Raw genomic sequence first — 25,227 nt, 5'->3', positions numbered from 1 at the left:
AGTTGTGAGTTGCTATATTGAAAGTGCAAAAGTCATTGAAAAGAAAACATTTCCAAACCACCCAAAGACTTGAAAAATTCCTGACACTATACTTAAAATTTTTGCATCAGAAATGCCAGTTCATCAGAACAGAAACTTTATAGAGCTGTCCGGATTTGATGAGAGGTTTCTCAGGTTGAGAGAGACACCCACCCCAGAATAAGCAACAGATGAGTGTTTAGGATGCACACCGGAGATGTGGGAGACCCAAGTTCAAGTCCCTACTAGGGTTGTCGATTAATCGCAGTTAACGCACGTGATTAACTCAAAAACAGTAATCACGATTAAAAAAATTATCGCGATTAATTGCTGTTTTAATCGCACTGTTAAACAATAGAATACCAATTGAAATTTATTAAATATTTTTGGATTTTTTCTACATTTTCAAATATATTTCAATTGCAATGCAGAATACAAAGTGTACAGTGCTCACTTTATATTATTTTGATCATCATTTTTACAGTGCAAATATTTGTAATCAATATTTTCAATTCACCTCATACAAGTACTGTAGTGCAATCTATTGCGAAAGTGCAACTTACAAATGTAGATTTTTTTTTGTTACATAACTGCACTCAAAAACAAAATGCAAAACTTTAGAGACTACAAGTCCACTCAGTTCTACTTCTTGTTCAGCCAATCATTAAGACAAGCACTTTTGTAGCTGGCAATGCAAGGTATACGTGCCAGATATGCTAAACATTCATATGCCCCTTCATTCTTCGGCCACCATTCCAGAGGACATGCTTCCATGCTGATGATGCTTGTTAAAAAAATAATAATGAATTAAATTTGTGACTGAATTCCTGGGGGCAGAATTTACCCAGCACATGTTCTTTGTTTTAAGAACACTTTCACTGCAGATTTGACAAAACGCAAAGAAGGTACCAATGTGAGATTTCTAACTTGACCCAACATTTAAGAATCTGAAGTGCCTTCCAAAATCTGAGAGGGACAGGGTGTGGAGTACGCTTTCAGAAGTCTTAAAAAGGCCTGCACAACATGCAGCCCGGGGGCCACATGTGGCCCGCGGGGGCTCACTGTGCGGCCTGTGTGCGGGGGGGTGAGTAGGCAAGTGGTGGGTGAGGGAGAGGGGCTGAGTAGGCGAGCGGGCGGGCAGTGGCGAGGAATGAGTAGGCGAGCCGGGTGGGTGGAGGGCTGAGGAGACAGTGGCAGGGGGGGCAGGTGAGCCGGTGGCGGGGGAGGGGGGGCTGAGGAGGCGAGTGGGCGGGCAGTGGCGGGGGGCCAGGTGAGCCGGCAAGCCGGAGGGCTGAGGAGACGAGCGAGCAGACAGTGGCGGGGGGGTGAGTAGGTGAGCCGAGGGAGGGGGGCTGAGGAGGCGAGTAGGTGGCTGACCTGTTCTACTGATCTGCTCTGGCTCCCATCCCCTCTCCCAGGGCCGGCTCCAGGCACCAGCAAAACAAGCAGGTGCTTGGGGCGGCACATTTCTAGAGGCGGCATTCTGGTGCCGGCCATCATAGGTGCCGACTCTGGGGCATGGAGAAAAAGTGCCCTCGCTGCCCCAGCTCGCCTGTGCCTGCTCCCCTGAGCGCACCACCGCTGCCGCGCTTCTCCCTCCTCCCTCCCAGGCTTGCTGCGCGCGAAACAGCTGTTTCACGCAGCAAGGCTGGGAGGGAGGAGAAGGAGGTGAGCTGGAGCGGGGAGTGGTTCCTCTACCCCCCCGTTACTTCCTGCGCCCCCCCACCCTACCTCACCTCTGCTCTGCCTGCTCCCCTGAACATGCCGCTGCTCCACTTCTCCCCCCTCCCTCCCAGGCTTGCCATGTGCGAAACCACTATTTCGTGCAGCAAGGCTGGGAGGGAGGAGAAGCCGAGCGGCGGGCGCTCAGGGGAGACGGTGGTGGTGGAGCGGAGGTGAGCTGGAGCGGGGAGTGGTTCCTCTACCCCCCCATTACTTCCTGTGCCCCCCCCCACCCTAGCTCACCTCTGCTCTGCCTGCTCCCCTGAACGCGCCGCTGCTCCGCTTCTCCGCCCTCCCTCGCCTGAGAGGGAAGGGGGAGAAGCGGAGCGGCGGCACGCCCGGGGGAGCAGGCGGAGTGGAGGTGAGCTAGGGCAGGAGGTCACGGGGGGCCCACAGGAAGTAATGGAGGGGGAGAAATGCGGCACGCCAGGGGAGGAGGCAGTGCTGGGGATTTGGGGAAGGGGTGGAGCTGGGGGCAGAGGGGCATGAAAAAGAAAGGGGAGGCAGCCAAAATTTTTTTTGCTTCGGGCGGCAAAAATCCTAGAGCTGGCCCTGCCCTCTCCAAGGGTTTCAGCTGTCTGGAGGTGCCTGCCTTCCATGCCTTCCTCATTCACACCTCATTCATTCAACAGGGCAATTGATTACAAAAAGAGGGGGGAAGATCTTATTCTACTTCTAGCAAAAAGACATTTTTCTTTTACCTTAATTATACTACCTTAGGGGCCCGCTATAACATATTTCCGAGGTTCAATACTGCTGTTTCGGTGTGGCGGTGCTGGGGAAGAAGGGTTTTTTCCCCGCAGGGCAGGCGGCGCGGGCGGGGGGAGGAGGAGGGGGCGTGTTTTGGCGGCGCTGGGGGGGGGGTTGGGGGGGGGGGGGTGGCGCGGGGGGGGGGGGGTTGTCGGCGTTCGGAGGGTTTCGGCCCTCAGCTGTTTTCTTTGGAGTAATATGGCACTCGCCGCTTTACGAGTTGTGCAGGCCTGAAAAGAGCAACACTCTGATGCAGAAACTACAGAACCCAAAGCACCAAAAAAGAAAATCAACCTTCTGCTGGTGGCATCTGACTCAGACGATGAAAATGAACATGCAGTCTGTACTGCTTTAGACTGTTATCAAGCAGAACCCATCATCAGCATGGACTCATGTCCTCCGGACTTGTGGTTGAAGCATGAAGGGACACATGAATCTTTAGTGCATCTGGCACATAAATATCTTGCGAAGCCGGTTATAACAGTACCATGCGAATGCCTGTTCTTGTTTACGTCACCTGAAAGTAAGCGGGCAGTATTATCTCCTGCAAATGTAAACAAAAGTATTTGTCTTAGGTGATTGGCTGAAGAAGTAGGACTGAGTGGACTTGTAGACTCTAAAGTTTTACATTGTTTTGTTTTTGAGTGCAGTTATTTTTTGTACATAATTCTACATTTTTAAGTTCAACTTTCATGATAAAGAGATTGCACTACAGTACTTGTATTAGGTTAATTGAAAAATACTTATGTCTTATTTTTTTTACAGTGCAAATATTTGTAATAAAAAATAAGTGAGCACTGTACACTTTGTATTCTATTTTGTAATTGAAATAAATATATTTGAAAATGTAGAAGACATCAAAAATATTTAAATGGTATTCTATTATTGTTTAACAGAGCAGACAGTCCTAGCCCCTACCCTGTCATTCTCCCACATCCCACTCCAAAGCCCTGACCACCAAGTTATATTGGCCATTCGGAGGAGGGTCTCTCTCTGGTTTTCATGAAAAAACTGCAAAGGTCTCTATTTCTTCCCATTGTGGAACAGGAAAATTTTCAAAATCTCAAAAAGTTTTGTGGGATGGGAAACCTGTTTCTGTTCCAGCTCCAATTAAGATGCCCATCTACCCAAACTGTGAGATATGGATATTTATTATATGTACCGCCATAAATTCCATGAAACTCTTATTAGACATGTCATCAAATTTAGCTACAATTTATCTAAGGTGGCAATGGCACTGGATATATTTTTCATAAAAACAAATTTTATTCTTCGTTGTAAATGGGTACCAAAAATTGATTTAGAAAATAAAAAGTAAGTTCATCTGTCTCACAAAAAAAAAAAAAAAAAAATCCTAAAATCATGGCAGCATGATCAATTGGGTATCTGTGGGGACATTACCGCGGTTCCAGTCAATTTTTGGTTTATCCTGGCAGAAGGTGATTTATGTTCTAACATACCTGAGATCGTAGTTGTCCTAGCACCCTCTGTGGCTAAGACAATAGTTTAGTTTAAAAATTAGTTTATTAGGAGGGCTTACTACACAGGATTACAGCTGACAGTAGTTTCAAGTTTCCTGTGAATTCTATCCCAGTTTCTGAAGTAGCAGGGAATGACCTACGGATGTCACCGACGATCTAAAGACCTTGTTCAAAGGGTCAGTCAGTCCATGAAATTCAACCCCTAGGCTTCCTTATATGTATGCAAGGTGTTTTGTTTGGCCCTGCAGCCTCTAATGCATCATCACCACAAACCCCTCCAAAAAGAACTTGTGAGATCGGGAGGAACTTGGTACAGCCTTAGGACAAGTTCCAAGCATCTGGATACCAGGCAAAGAATATCAGGCTAGAAAGGCTTCCCAGAAAGGCCTCAAGTCAGTGAGCATGAGTCTAGGGACCAGATTTGTCTTCCTGAGCGCACACAATACTATCCACAGCATGCTCCAGTAACCTATAACCTAGCAGATGGTACAAAGTATCATGTCACCAATCTGGGCCCAGTTAAGTTCCTTACTGCAGAAATTCAACCCACCACAGTGCTTGAGTATGGCTCAAGGAAAAGAACTAGTAGCACATCCAAATTGGGTTGTATTCCCTGTTGCTGGATATCTTGAAAATGTACACTATTCTAGGGTAACCATGCCATAGGGAGAAGGTAGGGAAAACATGTTTCTGTAATCACTTTAAACTAAAAAATATTTTATCATCAGTAGAATGTGGAAACTCAGCTGTCTGGAGGTAGTAAATGAAACCAGCCTTTTTCTTAACACAAAGCCAGAGCTTAGTTTCTGTGTGACAGATACAATCACATTTTTATAGTTGGATTGCTAGTGAAAACTGCTGCTAAGACTGCCTGAGTAATTCTATTTTAAAGCCTATTTTCAGTCAGTTTTTGGACCTCCCATGACATCAAAAAAATAACATACATAGAAAAAGACAAATAATATATATTTTACAATAAATATTTACATGCAATCATTGTGTATGCTAAAAATAAGCATTATTATAGGGTGAAAATGATTCTGCTATCTGAAGACCAGCAGGAATTCCTTGTTCATAACTAGTAAAAATCTGCCCTTTTTTGTTTCTAAACATTTTGGCTTCAAATATTAGTTTTGCACAAAAGATTCGATACATTTCATGAACACTTTCTTACAAAAATTTTCTTAGTATTTTTCAAAAAAGATTTTTACATGGTATTTTATTTGAAACCATGAAAATAGTTATTGTCAGATGTCAATAATATATCCAATTGTTAGTTTAAATTATTCTTCTCTATTTATGGAAGAGAGTCTTAATGTTTCAACTAAATTATGAATACATGCACTTCCATTACTATGTGTAGACAAATTACCTTTTGATAATCGCCCTGCACATTTCCAAACTTCTGCTGTGTTAGCTTTTTGATGAGATCTGAAAATAAGCAAGAACATTCCAGAGTTTTAGATAACATAAATTAGAAAATGTTAGTAAATTATATTGCAGGTTAGGTGGGATGAAACTGAGAACGGAAATCAAAGATGACAGACAAATATACCCAAGTTTCTATAACTATTGTAGAATACAACATTTTTAAACCCACCTGTACAGTTTATGGGAATGTTGAATGATAACGAGGTTAATGAGGTCATACTGAGAAGCAGTCAAGTTATTTTTGTTGAGGTGATCTTATGTGCCGCAGACACCAGTGAAATGATAAATCGGATACTAGGTTACGTACTACCTAGGCATATCGATTTGGGTGATTTTAATGCACCTTGTTTGTGCCAGGTCAACCATATTTTTGTTGGAAAACCACCTACTCAGCAATTAAGTTTTTTATCGTAACAATCCTCTAAAGTATATATACATACACTCCCCCCCCCCCCCCATGGAATTGTATAACTGGTGCTCAAATATTCCAATGTGGATATTCAATGTAGCTTTTTGGGTGGGTGGGGGGAGGTAAGGGTGTGGCATGGGCAGGGAATCACTGTACTTGCAAACTTGCTGGAGGGAAGAAGGCACTCAGATCTCCAGTACTGCCCCCAATTTTCCACATCTCAGGCAAACAGTGTCCCACCTGGAGCTAACAGACTCCGGAGTCAAAGACCAAATGGGATTCTCAGACACACCTACTTAGTATTACTTACTTACTTACTTACTTACTTACTATCTGTATTACCAATGTCCATGTTGTGCTAGACCAGGGGTCGGCAACGTTCGGCACACGGCTCGCCAGGGTAAGCACTCTGGCGGGCCGGGCCAGTTTTATTTACCTGCTGACGTGGCAGGTTCGGCCGATCGCGGCCCCCACTGGCTGCGGTTCGCCGTCCTGGGCCAATGGGGGCGGCGAGAAGCTGCGGCCAGCACATCGCTCGCCCGCGCCGCTTCTTGCCGCCCCCATTGGCCCGGGATGGCGAACCGCGGCCAGTGGGGGCCGCGATCGGCCGAACCTGCCGCATCAGCAGGTAAATAAAACTGGCCTGGCCCGCCAGGGTGCTTACCCTGGCGGGCCGCATGCCGAACGTTGCCGACCCCTGTGCTAGACTAATAACTCAGCCCAGTGTGTTAATTTTTAATTGGATTTGAAACATACCCAACATACAGCGACAGCCAAAAAAATGGAAGAGAAGTTCACCACAATATATTGTAATGGAATGTAAGGTGACAGTTTAATTTTAAATTAATATTCTGTAAAATATGAGTTCACTTGTAAGCTCTTAAGGACAGGGACCCTTCTGTGTTACATGTTCATACAGGTCCTACCATGCTGACGCTTCTAGGCACTATTGCAATCCAAACAAAATTTTAGAGTTACATCAACAAATGTTGATTTTTTTCCAATTAAAAACAAAGTTAAGATAGCCCAGGATATTAACTATGTCTGGGATATAAAACCTTTCAACCCTACACTATCAGTTTAAATCCAGACCAGATGGCAGTGGCTGATTGTAGTTAATTGATGGCCATTTAATAGCCCATGTGAAGTACAGGAGGAGGAGTCAATCCAATTCCCAGTGAACATGTGGCAGTGTATTGATTTTGGCACATTTGGAAGGCTAAGGTCTCTTGGAAACTCATTCTCACCCTCATCGTTCATCCCTCCAGGTCAGAGATGTGATATCACTGGCAGACAGATGAAAGAAAGAAAGCTTACGTTGTATTATCTATTGCATTGTATTATCTATGCCTCTGTTCTGTAGCTCAAGGAGGATTAAGAGTTCTGAGGATTGAAGTCCCCAGAACTCTTAATCCAGCACTTTTCAAAAACAAAAAATTCACTACAAATTTTTAGAGGTCATATGATGTGCTCAATGGAGTTAGCAGGAGTATTTGTGGCTCCCAATTCCCCTCCAATTTTTAAAGCAAAAATCCTGGGGGGCAGGAAGGGGGAGGACAAAAACCCAAACATTCACTGACTCCCCAAAACAAGAATACGTACCTGCCTGATTTATGGGGAAAAATAAAATGAATGTTACTCAGAAAACTGCTTTAAAGAAAAGAAAGTGGGTGAGGTAATATCTTCTATTAGACCAAATTCTGTTGGTGAAAGAGACAAGGTTTTGAGCTAGGAACAGCTCTTCTTCAGTTGTTGAAGAGCTGTTCCTAGCTCAAAACCTTGTCTCTTTCACCAACAGAAGTTGGTCCAACAGAAGATATTACCTCACCCACCTCATCTCGCTAATATCCTGGGACCAACACAGCTACAACAACATTGCAAACATCAAAGGAAAGAAGCAAACATGCAATGAGCAAGGCAGCAGTGGCTGTTTCTAGCACACCAAGGTAGATGTACCAAGTGAGGAAACTGCACCTACCAAGATTGGGGGAGAGGGGGAGAAGAAGGGGAATTACTGCTAACTCATCTGTCATAGAAACTACAGAGTAAAGTGGAAATGCAGGATAGCAAAGCTATTACAATAGCAAAAGCCATATAAGAACATGGAGAGACTGGTAGCAATAGATAACCAAGGAGTTTGTACTGCAAAGCATCATCATTTGGGGAAAGACTAAAAAATGCTGGAAAAATAGAGCCGAATGCCTCAGGAACAGAGGTACATATAAAGGCTTCCTGGAAGGCAGAGAATCCTAATCAAGGCAAATATTTTTAAACATGGCTATTATACACTTTAAATGTTAGCAGACCTCTGATTGAAAGGACACAGAGAATTGCAGGGGCGATAAGCAATACACCAAAAGCTATAGTTGTGAGTTTACAAACATATTGGTATCAACAAGGGGTCCTTACTGCATCAAAATCAGTAACTGAGGCCAAGGACTCTGGGAAGAGAATTTATATTTCCCAAGATTTTTCACCTGCAATACAGAAACACAAAAGCAGAATAGAACCCATTGATGCAACAACTCCACACCAGACAAATTCAATGAACGGACTTAGCCAAACACAATGCAGATTTTCTACAAAAACCCTACACACCTTTCCCACATCAACAGAAACACTGAATTTCATCAAAAAACTTCCATATCTAAAATAAACAGGACCCACCTGGTGCATAGAAGTGTAATGTAAATTCCTGATTTCTTTGTAGACAAATGTCTTTTCTAATAATCAGCAATGGTTTAAAAATTGGTATCGCTCTACTGAACTAAATGAAGCTGTGCCAATTTACACTGATTATAAATTCAGCTGGTCCTTTATTTGTCATGTATTTACAGGGCCCAGCCTTGGACCATCTACTTATACAAAAGTACAATCAAGATCTCACGCAAGATTAGAAAAGCTCTCTGAATACAATACAAAAGCTTCTTGAGAATAACCAATAAGGGGAAATCAGCTTTTCACAAGGACTAACTGATTTTATATTCGGAACATGGGGAAGTATGGGCCTAGAAAGGATATTGGACTCTGCAAGAATAGGCACAAATAGCAGGTTTCCCATACTTGCAACTAAAAAAGTTTCATGCAAGCAATGGCTGTGCTACCTGCAGCTGAGAAACTGCATTTAAAAAAAATATACGTTGAAATTAAAAGGCCGCTGGTACTGCATCCTACTGAACAGTGAACCCCCTCCCCCCATTAAGGCTAATGCTGTTACATTAGCAGCTAATAAAATACTAGTGGAACCTAACTTAAGGGAATTTCATAGGAGAGCTGGACAAAAGTTTCCCAATGGAACAGTCTTCCATTGGAAAATGCTGAATCAACTCTCAAAATTTTGATTAAAAAAAAATAATAATTGAAGCCCTTTTTTGATATTTATATTACACAACATTACCCAATATAAAAGTGAAAACAATCTAAACAGAAACACTTCGATACGGTCATTTTGATATTTCTGAAACAAAATGTTTCCGAATTTTAGTTTTGTGGGAAATTTTAAATTTTTGTTCCAATTATTGGGGATGATAGGAGATTTCGAAACACCGGAATTTCCTGTGGAATGGAAATTACGTTTCACAACCAGTGTAACTTTGTAGGCACCTTTGCCTTTTGGAATTAAGAAATAAACAGAAATCAGCCAAATGCCATATGTTTAAAGAAACAAATAAGAGTCAACTAACTTATTTCTTATTTTAATGAATTTGAAAAGGCTCTGAATCACAGAAGTTTTACTCAGTTAGACACTATTACCTCACTATTAGAGCTGTCAGTCAAGACTGATGGAACTAATTAGGAAATACTATGAAAAACTGATGGAGAGAGTAGTTTTTCAAACTGTGTGAATTACTGCATACACTTCGAAGCAGGCCCAACAGAAACAAACTATCTTTAACATCATGATTATCAAGATTAATATGTATTATTTAGCAAGTAGTCATATTATGTCCCTTCAATTAATTAGACAATATAGGCATTAAATACTGTATGAAGTTCAGATTTCACTCCAATAATGTGATTGCTATTCACCAAATAATGTGAACACTACTTTACTACTACTTCTTTTCTCTATTATTAGAAAGCCCGTCATCTCTGCATTCTCTCTTAGTAGGGTTTCCAGATGTGCCACAGACTACTAATTCTCTCTGACCAGGTGTCAGTCATTTATGCAAACAGTTATATTCTCTATGATTTAACTTAATATTTTAGAAGTTCTTTGGTATCAACTGTAGTAATATCAGTCATAACGAACTCATTTGATATTAAATGTGGAAGTCATTAAACATTAAATGTGCATTCAGGAGCAACAGCATCACTGTTGTAAGTTTTTGACAAAACAAGTCGTATTCCTACTAGGTGACAAATCTTCTTTCTACAGTTTACACTACTCTATAGAAATCTATAAAATCGAAGGATTCGCCAACTTGAACGAACATATTTATCGAGTCCAATTCTTATTTCCAAAATAAAACTAACAGGAAGGCATTGTGAAAAGCACGATGACCTCTATTTACAAATTAACTGGATTAGTTTTTAAGTCTGTGACTGAGCAGATGTATGCATTGTTTCATATGACCAGTAATCCAAGGCTTTAACTTAGAACACATTTTATCACTGAGGTTAAAGAGCTTTACTTTATAAGGCTCGCTTACAATACTAATTACGTTAATACTTTACTCAGTCTCTTTCCTGCTTTCCACGCACATGCAAGATGCCATCTGCTCTAACAGACTGAACTACTGACTTATCACACCACCATCTTACTGATACTAGCACCTTCTTGCAGAGGTGCATATAAACACTCCTTTCCACGTGGTGAGAGTGTTATGTAGATGTTTCTAGGTATGTCTGTTCAATGTTGTAATACTCAGGACCATAAAGTTTGTTTCTTGGCACTATTCAATGGAAAGTGATGGTAAAAGACAATAGAGACTTAATAAGCTGTCTGGATATTAACAACCAATACAACAAACTGGAACACAATTCCCACTGCCAGGAAAGTTTTACAGGACTAGATGACAAAAAAAACAAACAAACAAAGTTGGGACAATACAATTGATAGGGGGTCTATTTAAATTGCAGAGAAATCACTTTTTTCACAGCTTGGTCACGGCATAAATAATTTCATGGATGTGAAATTTGCTATTTATGCTGTGACCAACAAAAAATGTGTGATTTCTCCACAGTGTTTCTCAAACTAGGGGCCCATGGCCCAAAAGGGGGTCGCAAGCCTCTTAGGGGGTCATGGTATTGCCACGCTAACTTCTCTACAGCTGCTGGCGGCACTGCCTGAACCTGCCCAGATGCCCAGCTCAAAAGGCAGTACTGCCACCAGCAGCAGCAGCACAGAAGTAAGGGTGGCAATACTACAGCATAGACGTAAGGGTGTGGCCAGCAGCTACCACTCTACCCTCTGCTTTCAGGGCTGGGCGGCCAGATACCAGATTTCAATACGTGACAATTTTCACAGCAGCAAATTTGGTAGATCCCTAACAATTGGGGATATTATTCTTGTTCTTAGTGCCTCTAAAAAGAGCATTTAAAAAAAAATGAATTACTTTGGGCCAAATTCAGTTCTAGTGTCACTCCAGTAAAGTCAATGAAGTTACGCCAGAAATACATTTGCCCCATTATGCGTAATACAGAATATTAGTCCCTGATTCTGAAAAGTAATTAAGCATATGCCTAATTTTAAGTGAGTAGCACCTATGACTTCAATGGGGCTATTTAAAATGTACCTTGCTGACGCTGGGACTCTAAGACAATGATGGGAAACTACATCATGATAAAGTTGCTCACCACTTTAATAGTGTCAAAATACTCTCACTCTTAACACATGTCCTGGTATTTCATTGTAATAACTCAAGTCAACAGGATTACTCATATGCTTAAAGTTAAGCATGTGCTTAAGTGCTTTTCTGGACTGGTATCCATGCGAGTACATCTAGTGTCAAAATAAGTAATTTCACAACACTTAGAAAATTTACCTATTAGCCTGAAATGAATGTATTACTGCTACTTCAAACTCATTGTTTCTTTTAAAATATGACTTGTGAAGGTCTGCCCCAGGTTTTAATGCAAACTTTCAAGATTAGTCAATGCACAGCAAGTTTCATGCTTATTGGAGATATCAAAAAATAGTTTGTGATTTCACAGAAAAGATGAGTGGAAGTTCAATTTGTCATCAATTAAAGTCTCTGTTTTGACTTCATGGGACCAAAGCCAACTGAAGTCAGTCGGAATCCTTCCACTGACTTCAATAGGAGTTGGATCTGATCCTTAGTGAAGAGGTCCCCTCAGTCTGGAATCTAGGCTACCACTCCTTGTTGCCACATCATTGCCAGATGGCTTTCAGCACCCAGCATAGCTCTTTACTCCAGCAGCCCCCTAAATCCGCTCTAGTTTTCTACTACCTCAGTCAGACAAGAGCTCCTAGTGGCAGGGGCAATGGCAGAAGGACCCAGCACACAAGCTGTTGCAGAGTGGGACAGGCCCCTCTGCGTAGGTCATTTCTGCCCTGCTTATGCCATGGAATCTTTACCCTCCTCAAGCAAGGAGAAAGTCCACAAGACTTAGCCCTCTCCCAGGGCAGACACCAGGCAGGCAGTCCACTTGATATAGGAAGCATCTGAGCTAAGGCAGGGATCCAGATGGGGACCAAGTGTTCCCTCTTTCCTCCCTGCTTATGTTCCTTGTAGCCTTCTGGCCTGTGTGTGAAGTGTCTACATTGCAGTAGGGGGTGAGTGGCCTAGCCTATTCCTCCCCATGCTCCAAGCTCCAGTGGTTAGGGACTCCGGAGCAGGTAAGAGAGCTTACTCCGCTTGTCACAGGGTCTCCTTTAGGCAGGTTACACCCATTTTCCCCAAGGATGAGGGAATTAGGGGTCTTTCCTCATAGTAGCCCTGTCCCTTTATATTTGGCAAGGTCTCTCTCCATGCAGTTGCTAGCTCCATCTTCAAGGTTAACTAGTTTCCGTAGTGATCAGGTCATTCAGTTACCATTCTTTTGCCCCCCTCTGTCAAAGAAACTCCTTACTTAAGTGTAATCTGGGCATTACATTCTTCCTGCATAAAACCTGGAAGTTTTGTAAATCAGACTTACTATCTGTACTGTTCAAAGGTACAAAAAGGAGGGAAAGGACTTGCATGAAAGAATTACTTAATAGTAAAGATACATGCCTTGTGTGTCAAAGCACATACCCTTTGTGAGCTGGCCACATCTTGGACAGAAAAGGTAGAAACCTGGCAATCATAGGGCATTACAGAACTGATGTCTGCAGACATAACTTTTGGGTGCATGTTCTGAGATCCAAGACCACACCTCCTACTTCTCTCTCAGGAAGAATGTCCAGGGTTATCAGAGGGTATGACACAACCTGTGCTGTGTCTAATTTGTTGGGCTTCTTGCAGGAAACGAAGATATTCGTCCTGCCTAGTAAATTGCCATTCTCTGGAGGAGCCCACCAGCACAGAAGTCACGTGACTACTCTGCATACAGCTGGTTTATCTAGTAATGTATTTCAGAGTTCTCAGTTTTGAATTAGTGACTGAGCATAAGGAAGCTTTGACTGGAGCAAAATGAGTCAGGACTGCTGGAAGGGTAGCTATAATGGTAATCAAAAAATTAGCAGTTTGCCAGTTGTCACTTGCAAATAGTCTTTAAAATAATTCAGATTATTTTAGATATGTGAATATGGGAAGTTATTTACAATACTGTTAAATAAATTCATGCCTCTTATGCCACAACAATTAGAATGTTTCATAGAACCCCCACAAAAAACATGCTGCCCTAGGGGATCCTGGAAACCGCCACAAACATCACCAAGTGGATCCAATGCTCAGCGGACTTAATATTTGTATTAAGGATGGGAACTCACATTGCCAGATTCTAAACCCACTCAAACATTGTTAGCTCATCACAGAATGGAGCAGCTAAAATTTCAAGCGTTTCTCCCTCTCTACTCACTCAAATCCCAAAATGCAGATCTGTCTTTTACAGTAGATGCAACACATAAAATGAACCATGGGGTAAGTGTAAAGTAAGTGCTTACAAAAAATAGCAAGCTTTCAGAATGTATATTGCTATCTTTGTAGTTGAATAGTTAAGCCACTGAATTATCTATCAAACTTAAAAAAAAAAAAAAAGAGTTGTATAAGAATATCAGGAGCACAGTTGGGATGGCGGGAAAATGGAATTGGGATGCAGTGTGGAATAAGAGATGGGGAGAACAGCAAGTGTGAGCGTGACAGGAAACTGTGTGAATGCTATTAAGAGGGAGAACTTTAGAGAGCATGTGTACTATAGGCTTTTGCTTTCAAAAGGTAATGCAATTCATAGGAATGTTGAGGTGTGATACAGCAAGAGTAGCTGGGTGAATGGGAAGCAGTAATGGGGACGTACAAATTTAATAGATCCCTCTTCTCACAAGCAGATCTCATTGAACTCCTGAAGAGACAAAATATAATTTATTTGCCAATAGACACACTCCTGTTCAATAAACGTTTAACTCGTACATGCACAAGAGCTCCTTATTTTCCAAAAATGGTAATTTTATAAACAGAAGAGCCTCAAAGTCTGTTATTAGCAGAACTAAGCAATTTAAACCTCCATTCTCCCACAAAAGTTCCTCAGTCTTTACAGCTGCCAAGCCCTGGGCATGCTCCCCTAACACTCTCACATCATCTATCTACACAGTAATCCATACAGACAAAAATTTTAAGAAGCATAGTCAGAAAGCAAATCATTCAAAAAACAAAAGCCATTATGTTGATGGTCAAGAAAATGGGACACACAGCATAAAAGGTTTTTCCTTTGAAAATAACCTTTTCAGGGATGTGGTGATTGTTCTTCACTACACAGAAAATTCTTACTTGTTGCAAATTTGCAACAAAAACCAAAAAAAGTGGCCTTCAGAAAAATCTTTGCTTAAAAATCTGCATACATAATTCAAACAATGTCAAGTAGGATGCACTTGAAAGAGTATTCTATACAGAAATTACATTCAATCGTTTTTAGTAAGACATTTTAAAGCTTAAACTAAACCATATTGTTTATAGCACTATAATTATCCATCACCATATATTTTTTGTCTGTCGTGGCTATATGAAGCTCTCTCTTCTAGGCCACCATCTGGTAAAGCTTTACAACAGATTAAGGGCAAGGGTTCAGCTCAGGGTGCTGTACAGGATTGCCTGTTTTAACCCCCTGCAGACGCTGAACAACTTGCTGGTACTTTATGGTTCGCATGTCCAAGGTGTACTGGAGTGACACCTTAAAACATTTAAAGAGATTATTTTAACACACATGTGTAACAAGGTTGCTTTACCTTAAGTGTCAGATTTCCAGCTCCCTCCCTCTCCTCTCAAAAAATGTTCCAGTATATTGTAAGTAAACTGAGAATAGGACAGAATTCTGCTTTCATACTCTAACTTGTGCCTATGGCAACATGAAAGCAGACAATTGAAAGGGACACAGGAGAGCCCTACTGGTATTGGTTTTTAATTACTTCAACAACTGGCTTTTTGGCAACCACAGTATGTTCTCAGAATTCCTCCTCTGTATTTGCCATTTCTCTGCAAGGGACAGTATACTCCATATGAACCTGAACCACGAAATATGCCATGGTTGCAGAAGTACCATAAGTCACAGACTGACTGAGCTCAAATGTTTAACATTTTTAAATAAGATCTGAATTATGCTGTGCCTTCTTCTCCCCCTTCCCTCACACCCGTCCCACTCAAAACACAATAGGGGCAAAGTTTCCTTGTTTCCTTATGAAACCAGAGTACTGTACATGGTTCCAATTGAAAAGTCAAGGAGTTGTGTTTTAGTATAAGATGTTTAATGAGGTACATAACATACAGTCTGCAGCAGATATTCTGAGGCAAACTCTCAAAAATCAGGTGGTTTACAAGACGCGCAGCAGATACTTTTGACAGAAAAAAAACAAAACAAAACTCCAATATAAATAAAGTTTCCAGAATTTCTGTTATGAGGTTGGCAAGGAAAGATTAATACATGTAGAATCCAATTAATCAGAGTTTGATTAAGTCTCCTGGAGTTCTATGTTGGAGAATGTTGGCTTTCTTGCTAGCATACCAGCTTTGATGAGACCACACAAACATTGCTCCTTAAAGTCGTTTGTTCTGTAAAAGAAAGCTAATAGTTATTTTTGGCCCTCTGGGTTTTATCCCTTTAAAACCTGCCACCATACTCATTCCAAGATGGAGAAAGATGCTGTGGAATCCAAAACTCTATTTACCCGAAGAGTTGAGTTTTGCCAACCCGTATTTGTTGTTGAAACATGCATGACTGCCTACTTATATTCAGCAGACTTCTTGAATGGTGAAGAGAAATCAATGCTAATACATAGTAGTCTGACTAGTGTCTATTCCAAACACATGAAATAATGTATTTTAGCTAATAAGAACAGGAAGCAATTTACAAAAGGCTACATCTTAAAAATATACCTGAAAATAATTTTTGGCACTTAGGTTCCAGATTTTGGAAGAATATTTTAAATATTTGAGTTCTCAAGAGCAGATGAAGTGCAGAATATTTCTGATATTTTTCTCTATTAAGAATAGTTAACTGCTGCTTTCCAAATCTATAGTTTCAGCTAAAAGGCAGAGAAGAGCATAGTGCTTATTCTTGCCTATCAAAGAGAAAGCACAAATTTTAGAAAGTTATTTCCACACTTATCAAAATCCTCATTTCATTAAATATGTTAGGAATATTGCAGCATTTTCTGACTTGGATCTGAATAGCTAAAAGGACTGTGACGTAGGTGACAATTTTTAAAAACTGGAAAGGAAATCCTACTGAGGAAAATAGAAAGGAGCATAAACTCTGACAAGTCAAGTATCATTAGGCAGGCCAAAAAAGATTTTGAAGAGCAACTAGCAGAAGACACAAAAACTAATAGCAAAATTTTGTTTAAGTACATTAGAAGCAGGAAGCCAGCCAAACAATTGGGGGGTGGGGGCGTCAATAGAGGAAGTTTTGGAACAAATTGATACATTTAACAGTAATAAATCACCAGGAACAGATGGTGCCTAAGAGTTCTGAAGGAACCCAAATATGAAATTGCAGAACTACTACTGTGGTATGTAACCAGCTGCTTAAAATCAGCATCTGTCCCAAATGACTGGAAGATAGCTAATGTAAGAATGATTTTTTTTTTTTTTTTTTTAAAAAGGGCTCCAGAAGTGACCCTGGTAAGCCTAACTCCAGTACGAAGCCAACTGGTAGAAACTATAGTAAAGAACAGAATCAGACATATAAACACGATTTGTAGGGGAACGAGACAAGATAGCTTTTGTAAAAGGAAATCGACTAGAATTCTTTGAAGGGTCAACAAACGTGAACAAGGGTGATCCAGTGGATACAGTGTATTTGGATTTCCAGAAACCCTTTGAACAAGGTCCCACACCAAAGGCTCTTAAGCAAAATAAGCAGTAATGGGAGAAGAGGTAAGGTCGTCTCATGGATCAGTAACTAAGTTAAGAGATAGGAAACAAAGGGTAGGAATAAATGGTCAGTTTTCAGAATGGAGAGAGGTAAATTGTGCCCAAGGATCCATACTGGGACCAGTGCTGTTCAACATATTCATAAATGATCAGGGAAAAGGGGTATAGACGCTCCCTGACTAACGCAAGCGTTCCGTTACGCCTTGCATAAGTCAAATTTTGCATAAGTAGGGGACGTATACCTGACAATTACCAAAAAAAAAAAAAACCCATGCTTACGGAACTTTTTCCGTAAGTGCAGGTTTGCGTAACCCGGGGAGCATCTGTAAACCGGGAGATTGTACAGTTTGCAGACAATATAAAATTATTCAGGATAGTTAAGTCCAAAGCAGACTGCAAAGAGTTACAAAGGGATCTCACAAAACTGGGTGACTAGTTAACGAAATGGCAGATGAAATTCAATGTTGATAAATGCAAATTAATGCACATTAGAAAACAATCCCAGCTGAACATACAAAATGATGCGATCTAATTTAGCTGTTACCACTTAAGATAGAGGTCTTGGCATCATCGTGGATAATTCTCTAAAAATATCTTGTCAATGTACAGCAGGAATCAAAAAAGCTAACAGAACATTAGGAAAGGGACAGATGATAGAAAATATAACTTAATGCCACTATATAGAACCATAATATGCCCACACATTGAACACTGAGTGTAATTCTGTTTGCCCCAAAAAGATACTGTACATTAGAATTGGAAAAGGTACAGAGATGGTCAACAAAAATGATGAAGGGTATGGAACAGCTTCTGTGTGAGGAGAGATTAAGACGACGGACTGTTCAGCTTGGAAAAGAGATGACTGAGGTGGGATATAATAGAGGTCTATAATATCATGAATGGAATGGAGAACGTGAATAAGGAAGTGTTATTTATCCTTTCACATAATACATGAAGCAGAGAGTCACCCAACAAAATTAATAGGCGGCAGATTTAAAACTACATAAAGGAAGTACTTCTTCAGAGAATGCAGAGTCAACCTGTGGAACTTACTGCTAGGGGATGCTGGAAAGGCCAAAAGTATAATTTGGTTCAATAAAGAATTAGATAAGTTCAGGGAGGATAGGTCCAGCATTGATGTAACCCCCATGTTCTGGCAGAAGCTTGGATCAGATGACAGGGGGATGAATCACTTGATAATTGCCCTGTTCTGTTCATTCCCTCTGAAGCACCTGGCACTGGCCACTGTTGGAAGACAGGATACTGGACTAGATGTACCATTGGCCTGACCCAGTATGGGCATTCTTATGTTTAGCATTTCAAATACATCCCAGGTCAACAGCAACTGAAAAAAGTTGTCATCTCACAGCCGTTTGCTGGCCTATGAGAGATGAGTGCATAGTCTCAATCTAGTTCCACACTGGAACTCTTATTAGTCACTTCTGCCTTTGACTGAACTTACAGAGCAGTTTAGAAATATTTATCATGTGTAAGACACCTATATAGTAGGTAAATATCCCTATACTATATTATAGATGAGGAAAAGTGAGGCTTAGAGAAAAGTAAATAACTTGCTTGAGGTCACGCAGCAAAGTCAGCGTACACCTCTACCCCCATATAACACTGTCCTCGTGAGCCAAAAAATCTTACCGCATTATAGGTGAAACCACGTTATATCAAACTTGCTTTGATCCGCCGGAGTGTGCAGCCCCGCCCTACCGGAGCACTGCTTTACCGTGTTATATCCGAATTCGTGTTATATCGGGGTAGAGGTGTATTAACTAGGATAAGACCAATATATTTATACCACAGTGTTTCATAGGCCAATCACTGTCTAACCTCTTTTTTTAGTGAGCCAATCAGTATAGTGGGCTAATGATGCTTAAGCTACATATAGCTGTGGACAACTTTTTAAATGTTTTGTATTTTGCCTGTGAAACATTATCCTGGCAAGGGTTCATCTTACAAAGTTATACCTCATAGATATTTCAGTTACTGACGTGTGTATATCTATCTATCTCTATATCTATATCTCTTGCTAAAAACCTAAATATCCTCTGAAGAGCTCTACATTTTGGGGAACAAAAATCAGTATTTTAACAAAATAAGTTCACATAAGGATACAAAAGCGATCACAGATTAAGAACAAACAACGTTGTCTGAGACAGAAACACAAGCCAACGTACGTATTGAATGTATACTCCATGCAGACAGGGGACCAGGCTGTTGGTAGAATGGCACAATATATCACCACATGCCCAGCTAGCATGGGTATAAATAGCTGTATAGACGATGAGGCATCACTTAGGCGAGTACAGGAGAGTGCCCTACATGCTGAACCCACAGGGTATACACCTTACACAGCCAGGCCGCCCACATCTAGACTGCTATTTTTAGCAGCGTAGTGTCTTGCTGCCTCCCCGCTGCCAGAGCCCTTCCTCATCACAGAAAAAGGATGTGGGCACCCCCGCCCAGCAGCAAAAATGACAAAAAAAAAACCCAAAAGAAACTTCACAATCTACAGCCCCAGCTGTCTTTTGTGCAGGTTAGGCATGCTCTGACCATACCAACTGATCAGCTCCTGCAGACAAGACAAATGGAGGAACATCTAGTTTGACAATCTCAGAGTTTAGGGGGTGAAGTATGGTGCTATCAGGATTTAGGCAGTTACCACATCATTTCCAGCTATTGACATGCAAGTTATTTTCATGCTAGACACAGACTTTAGGATTGTTAGCAGTCAGAAAGAAAGCCCCAGACGCCACTTTGGGAAACATCAAAAACGACTTGCTCTTATGTAAAGAAAACTGAACACCCGAACCCATAAGCTTTCGGACATTTCATACGTCTCTCTCTCTTGTTTGTCCTATGCCAACAACATTCAATGTTATTTATAATTAGAATTGGATATGGAGACTTAAACTGGGTATAATTGTTGACTGGTCCCAAAAAAGGACCCTGAATTTAGACCTCAGGGAAGGCAGAATCAGACACTCAGTAACAGTCAGGGCCACGCTCTTGTTCAGAAACCACACAGTTGTATAAATTGCCCAACTATACATGTTTTGTAGCGATTAGCTAGTAGCAGGATTTTACTACTCCTTTTTAAAGCTACATCATAATTCCAACCACAGCACTGGAGGAGAGGATGAAGGCACAGGATCATATGGCACACTTAAAGGGGTTGTGGAGTATATGCACATTTCTGTGACAATTTATAGATAGTCTTTTGCATCTGGACTGAGACAATATAAATGGAACAGTCATCTCACCAACTCTATAACAACACTCAGGGGATCTAAGTTTTCTGTGGAAAGAATCCAAAGACATTTAAAGTCTAAGGGCAAAACTTAGCTTTCAGATCTATACAGCTGGTTTCAACTTCATTATAATACTTTCCCAACATGCACACATCTCCTTGGATATCACTGGAATGTCTGCACAAATAAGGAGAGCTTATTAGAGTAAAGATCCACATTTTTGCCTACTCTTTGGCTGAAACTATACTAAGAAGAAAAATTTATTGGGTATGCACAAACTAATCAATTACTATACAGGATTAGGATGCCTACTACTTTCCCACGCCTTGTAACCTATCGCTTAAATCAGCCTCTGTACCAGATTACTGGAGAATAGCTAATGTAACGTCAATTTTTTTAAAAGGCTCCAGAGGTGCTCCCGGCAATTACAGGCCAGTAAGCCTAACTTCAGTACCAGGCAAATCGTTTTTTCCAAATATGCATTACTTTGCACGCAACACTGAATTTCATCTGCCATTTTGTTGACCCAACAAAGAAAATAATTAGATAATTTCATGGAGGATAGGTCCATCAATGGCTATTAGCCGAGATGGCCAGGGATGCAACCTCATGCTCTGGGCGTTCCTAAGCCTCTGACTGCCAGATGGCAGAACTGGACAACAGGGGATGGATCACTCAACGATTGTTCTGTTCAATTCCCTCTGAAGCATCTGGCATTGGTCACTATCGGAAGACAGGATACTGGGTTAGATGAACCACTGGGATAACTCAGTAAGGCCATTCTTATGTTATTAGGCAAAATTACCTTGTGCTACTGATTAGATCTGGTTGTCCATTTCTAGTTAACTTAATTTTGCTCCTTGTTAGTAACTGGTTAAAATTAACAAGGGAAGCAAAGAAATTAGTGTTGCAGCTCTACAAAGGTAACAATTTTAATCGATTACATTGAGTTACAATAGTTTTGTGTTAAGACTTGCAAAGAGATTCTGCTTCAATGCCGTACACGTAACACCATATCAAATGCAGTTTTCGGAATCGAACAATTCATAACATCTTTCCCTTTCCACTCATCATTTGAGTAGGTTTTACCGGTGCTTTGTTAGTTTACTTACAGTTGAGACAGTGTAAGTGCTATGCAGTTATAGTAAATTCTACTAAATGTAGTTATTTTCCTGAAATTTTTTTTACAAACATTATCTAATCATTGTAATATTTGAGAGAGATATGGAAGTTTTACAGATGGGGAAAATGAGGCAGAGAGGTTACAATGCTGAGCACTGCCACTTGCAAATCCCAATGACTTGAAAATCAGGGCATAACTGTCTTGCCTAACATCACATGGGGATTGAATGACAGAGCTAGCATTGGAACTCACAAGTTCCTAAACCCCAGTCTTGTGCTCACACTACTAGACAATAGCTCTCAAACCGATTGCACTCTTGAGTTCTGAGATTCAGTCAATACTGCACTTGGGAAACACAATATTTTATCCTCCCCATGGGAAGTAGTGTGTTTAACATGTTAAGCCATGTTTTGCCATGAAGGCATACGTTTGACAAGTTTACTTTTATGTTTAAACTTTCATTCCACACCTCCCCCACCAATAACAACTGGTTTGTTCTAAATGGTGCATATCTGGAAGGTAATGGTTGGAACTCGCTAGTCTTGTGCCTTAGCACCAGACAATGCAGTCACCCCATAATACACTGCCTGTACCACACTGGTGAAGTACAGTGGGCCATGCTTATAATTTTGTCTTATTTTACTGGAAAACAAATGGGTGTTTCTCCTTAGCCTGCTTCTCTTAACGGCTTCTCACTCTTTAGCTAGAAGAGGAAAACTTCTAAGATGAATATTTGCTGTGCACACCCTGTTGGCAAATGAATCCCAGATTATCATCATTTTATTGGAACTAATAACTGGTTTCCATAGGAACAGAGACAGAAGCCACTTTAAGATATTCGTAGCAATCAAATGATCATATTGACCATACCCTGGATACAACAAATTCACATCTGAAGGCTCATAGCACACCAAGTGGTATAAACAAGCTGTTTCACTAGTACCATGCTATCATCATAAATTAATTTAGTTTCACTAATAAATGATTGTTTCATCTTTCAACAAGTTAGAACATAAGAATGGCCATATTGGGTCAGACCAAAGGTCCATCTAGCCAACAGTGGCCAATGCCAGGTGCTTCAGAGGGAATGAAAAGAACGCGTAATCAAGTGATCTATCCCCTGTTGTCCACTCCCAGTTTCTGGCAAACAGAGGCTAGGGACAACATCCCTGCTCATCCTGGCTAATAGCCATTGATGGAGCTATTCTCCATGAACTTATTTAGTTCTTTTTTGAACCCTGTTATAGTCTTGGTCTTCACAACATCCTCTGGTGAGAAGAAAAAACCCAAAGGCTGTTTTCTTATATCTTGTTTTAGTCGAGTAACAAATTGTTTGTAATTCTCCTGGAACTGCCAACATTTATTATAATGTTAAGTTACATTACTAACAAAACATGAGATAATAATACCTACCATTTAGATAGAGCTTTTCAACAGCAGATATCGAAGCACTTTACAAAGGAAGGTAGCATCATTATCCCAATTCTATCCATTAGACCACAGCATCTCCCCACAGAATATTTATGTATCATATGCCTAAGGACAAATTCTGCTCTCATTTACACCTATGCAATTTCCAGTGAAGTCAATTGGATTTAGTGGGTGGAACTGAAAACAGACTTTCGCTCTCAATACTTATACTCACTACAGTCCTTCCAATCAAATACCAAAATGCACAATTTTTAAAAAACTAGAGGACTAGTTTCTTTCCCCACGGTGGGTACTTAATATTGCCCTTTTAAACTCAGCAACTTAAACAATTAGTGAACTGAAGAGGTGCTGCAATTCCCTGTCTTAATTCTGTTAGTGTGTATAAGACTTAAGACATACATTTGATCACATAACTAATTTTCCTATTATATAAACTTATGATTTTTAAAAGTTAGATTTATGGCCATGAAACTCTCATCGTGACCATTTATTTTCAATTATGAATTAATTTCAAAGAAACCAAGATACCATTTAAATTTTCAATAGAAGCTGAGTAAAACATTTAGAACTAGCAACTGCAAACTGCAACTGAAATATGATTGCATCCACATTTTTAGGCTACCATTTGGAGCATTATTTTTATTACTTACACGCACACACACACACACACACACACACACACACACACGTCATTCTGATATTATCTTTACTCAGACACAAACAACTTTCTCCTGTTTTCTTCACTTACAACGCAAATCATAATTACACAGAACTTCTTAAAAATATCTAAAATTATTGAAATATTACTATGCACCCACACAAGGCAATCTAGTAAAACAGCACTTTGCCACACAAATCTTATCCATGTTTCTACAGTAACCCATTTTGCAATTTCAATTATTTTTGTCAAAATAGCCAACAGAATTATCTGTTTCCTATTTTTATTCTGATCCCAATCACCATAACATTCATTAAACATGTCAGGATTTCTATTTTTATTTTTAAAAGATGTATACTTGATTTTTTTCTGCAAACCAATGACAGTTATCCACCTCTCTCACCTACACCTAACTTGCTATTATCTAGAATGCAAGATCTGTAACTTCTAAGACTTAGATTACTTTTAAAAAGAAGCTTTCTCTAACATAGCATCCATAGGAAGCCAATTTATTTCATAGACTGGAAGAAGAGCTATGTGTAAACTCAAGTTTGTCTCACTCACCAACAGATGTTAGTCCAATAAAAGATACTACCTCACCACCTTGTCATTCTAAAAACTTGGGACTATCACAGCTACACCACTGAATATTGTACCACTGCCATTTGCCATGAGGCACAAAGTTAGCAATAGCTTCCTTATTAATTGCTTACTGTTGCTTGAAAGCATGTTACATCTGCATTGGCTGGCCTTGAAACATTCAGCTTTATTGAACATTACTACAAGCAGATAAATGGTTTAAACACAGTAAGAATACATACATGCAATTTAAAATAGTAAGAGTCACTAAGGGCTAGTCTACACTGGCAGCGCTTTAACATGCCTTGTGTGGTCTCTCCCAGAGCTCTAAAAAAAAAAAAAACTCCACCTCAATGAGGGGCGTAGCTCCCAGCGCTGGGACACAGTTTACACTGGTGCTTTACAGCGCTGCAACTTGCTGCGCTCAGGGGGGTGTTTTTTCACACCCCAAGCGAGAAAGTTGCAGCACTGTTAATTGCCAGTGTAGACAAGCCCCAAGTCTTAAAACAGTACCTTTAAAGAAATCCCTCTCTAGCACTAACAAGGAAAATTAGCAGGCCATGTACTACAGGTGAACAAAGAGAAAGGTCAAAGGTGGAAGTGGGACTCTTAGCAATCTCCCCATTTCTCAACTGCTATTTGAACGGCTATGTTTTTCGGACCTTTCAATGATCATTACCATTTATTAATTATATTTAATTCTGGCTATAAAGCAACAACACACATTGATTACATGAAGGTTCAGGGGAAAACTAGGCTAATACCCACAGCTTACACTAAGATTTAAACTCTTCTGAAGCCTCTGCATAATTAGTAGCAACAAAGTTGACAGTTAAACACTCTGGAAGAGGTTGTGTAAAGGTATATGTGCACCTAAAAACTATCTGTGTTTTTCAA

At 40.5% G+C, this 25,227-nt stretch overlaps 1 protein-coding gene across 5 annotated transcripts in view; it reads right to left on the bottom strand.

Annotated features, from left to right (window-relative positions):
* PROM1 (prominin 1) overlaps nt 1-25,227 on the bottom strand; it is a 79,201-nt gene that overhangs the window by 43,279 nt on the left and 10,695 nt on the right. For all 5 annotated transcript variants that reach the window (XM_029910657.1, XM_029910658.1, XM_029910661.1 and 2 more), the window contains exon 3: nt 5,344-5,402. In XM_029910657.1, the coding sequence (XP_029766517.1) occupies nt 5,344-5,402 (59 nt within the window). The remainder of the gene's footprint in view (nt 1-5,343; nt 5,403-25,227) is intronic.

This window comes from Terrapene carolina, unplaced genomic scaffold (assembly GCF_002925995.2).
Source record: "Terrapene carolina triunguis isolate 2854851 unplaced genomic scaffold, T_m_triunguis-2.0 Scaffold66, whole genome shotgun sequence".
Taxonomy (NCBI): domain Eukaryota; kingdom Metazoa; phylum Chordata; order Testudines; family Emydidae; genus Terrapene; species Terrapene triunguis.
Note: the sequence above shows the minus strand (reverse complement) of the source record. Positions and strands in the feature narration are given on the sequence as shown.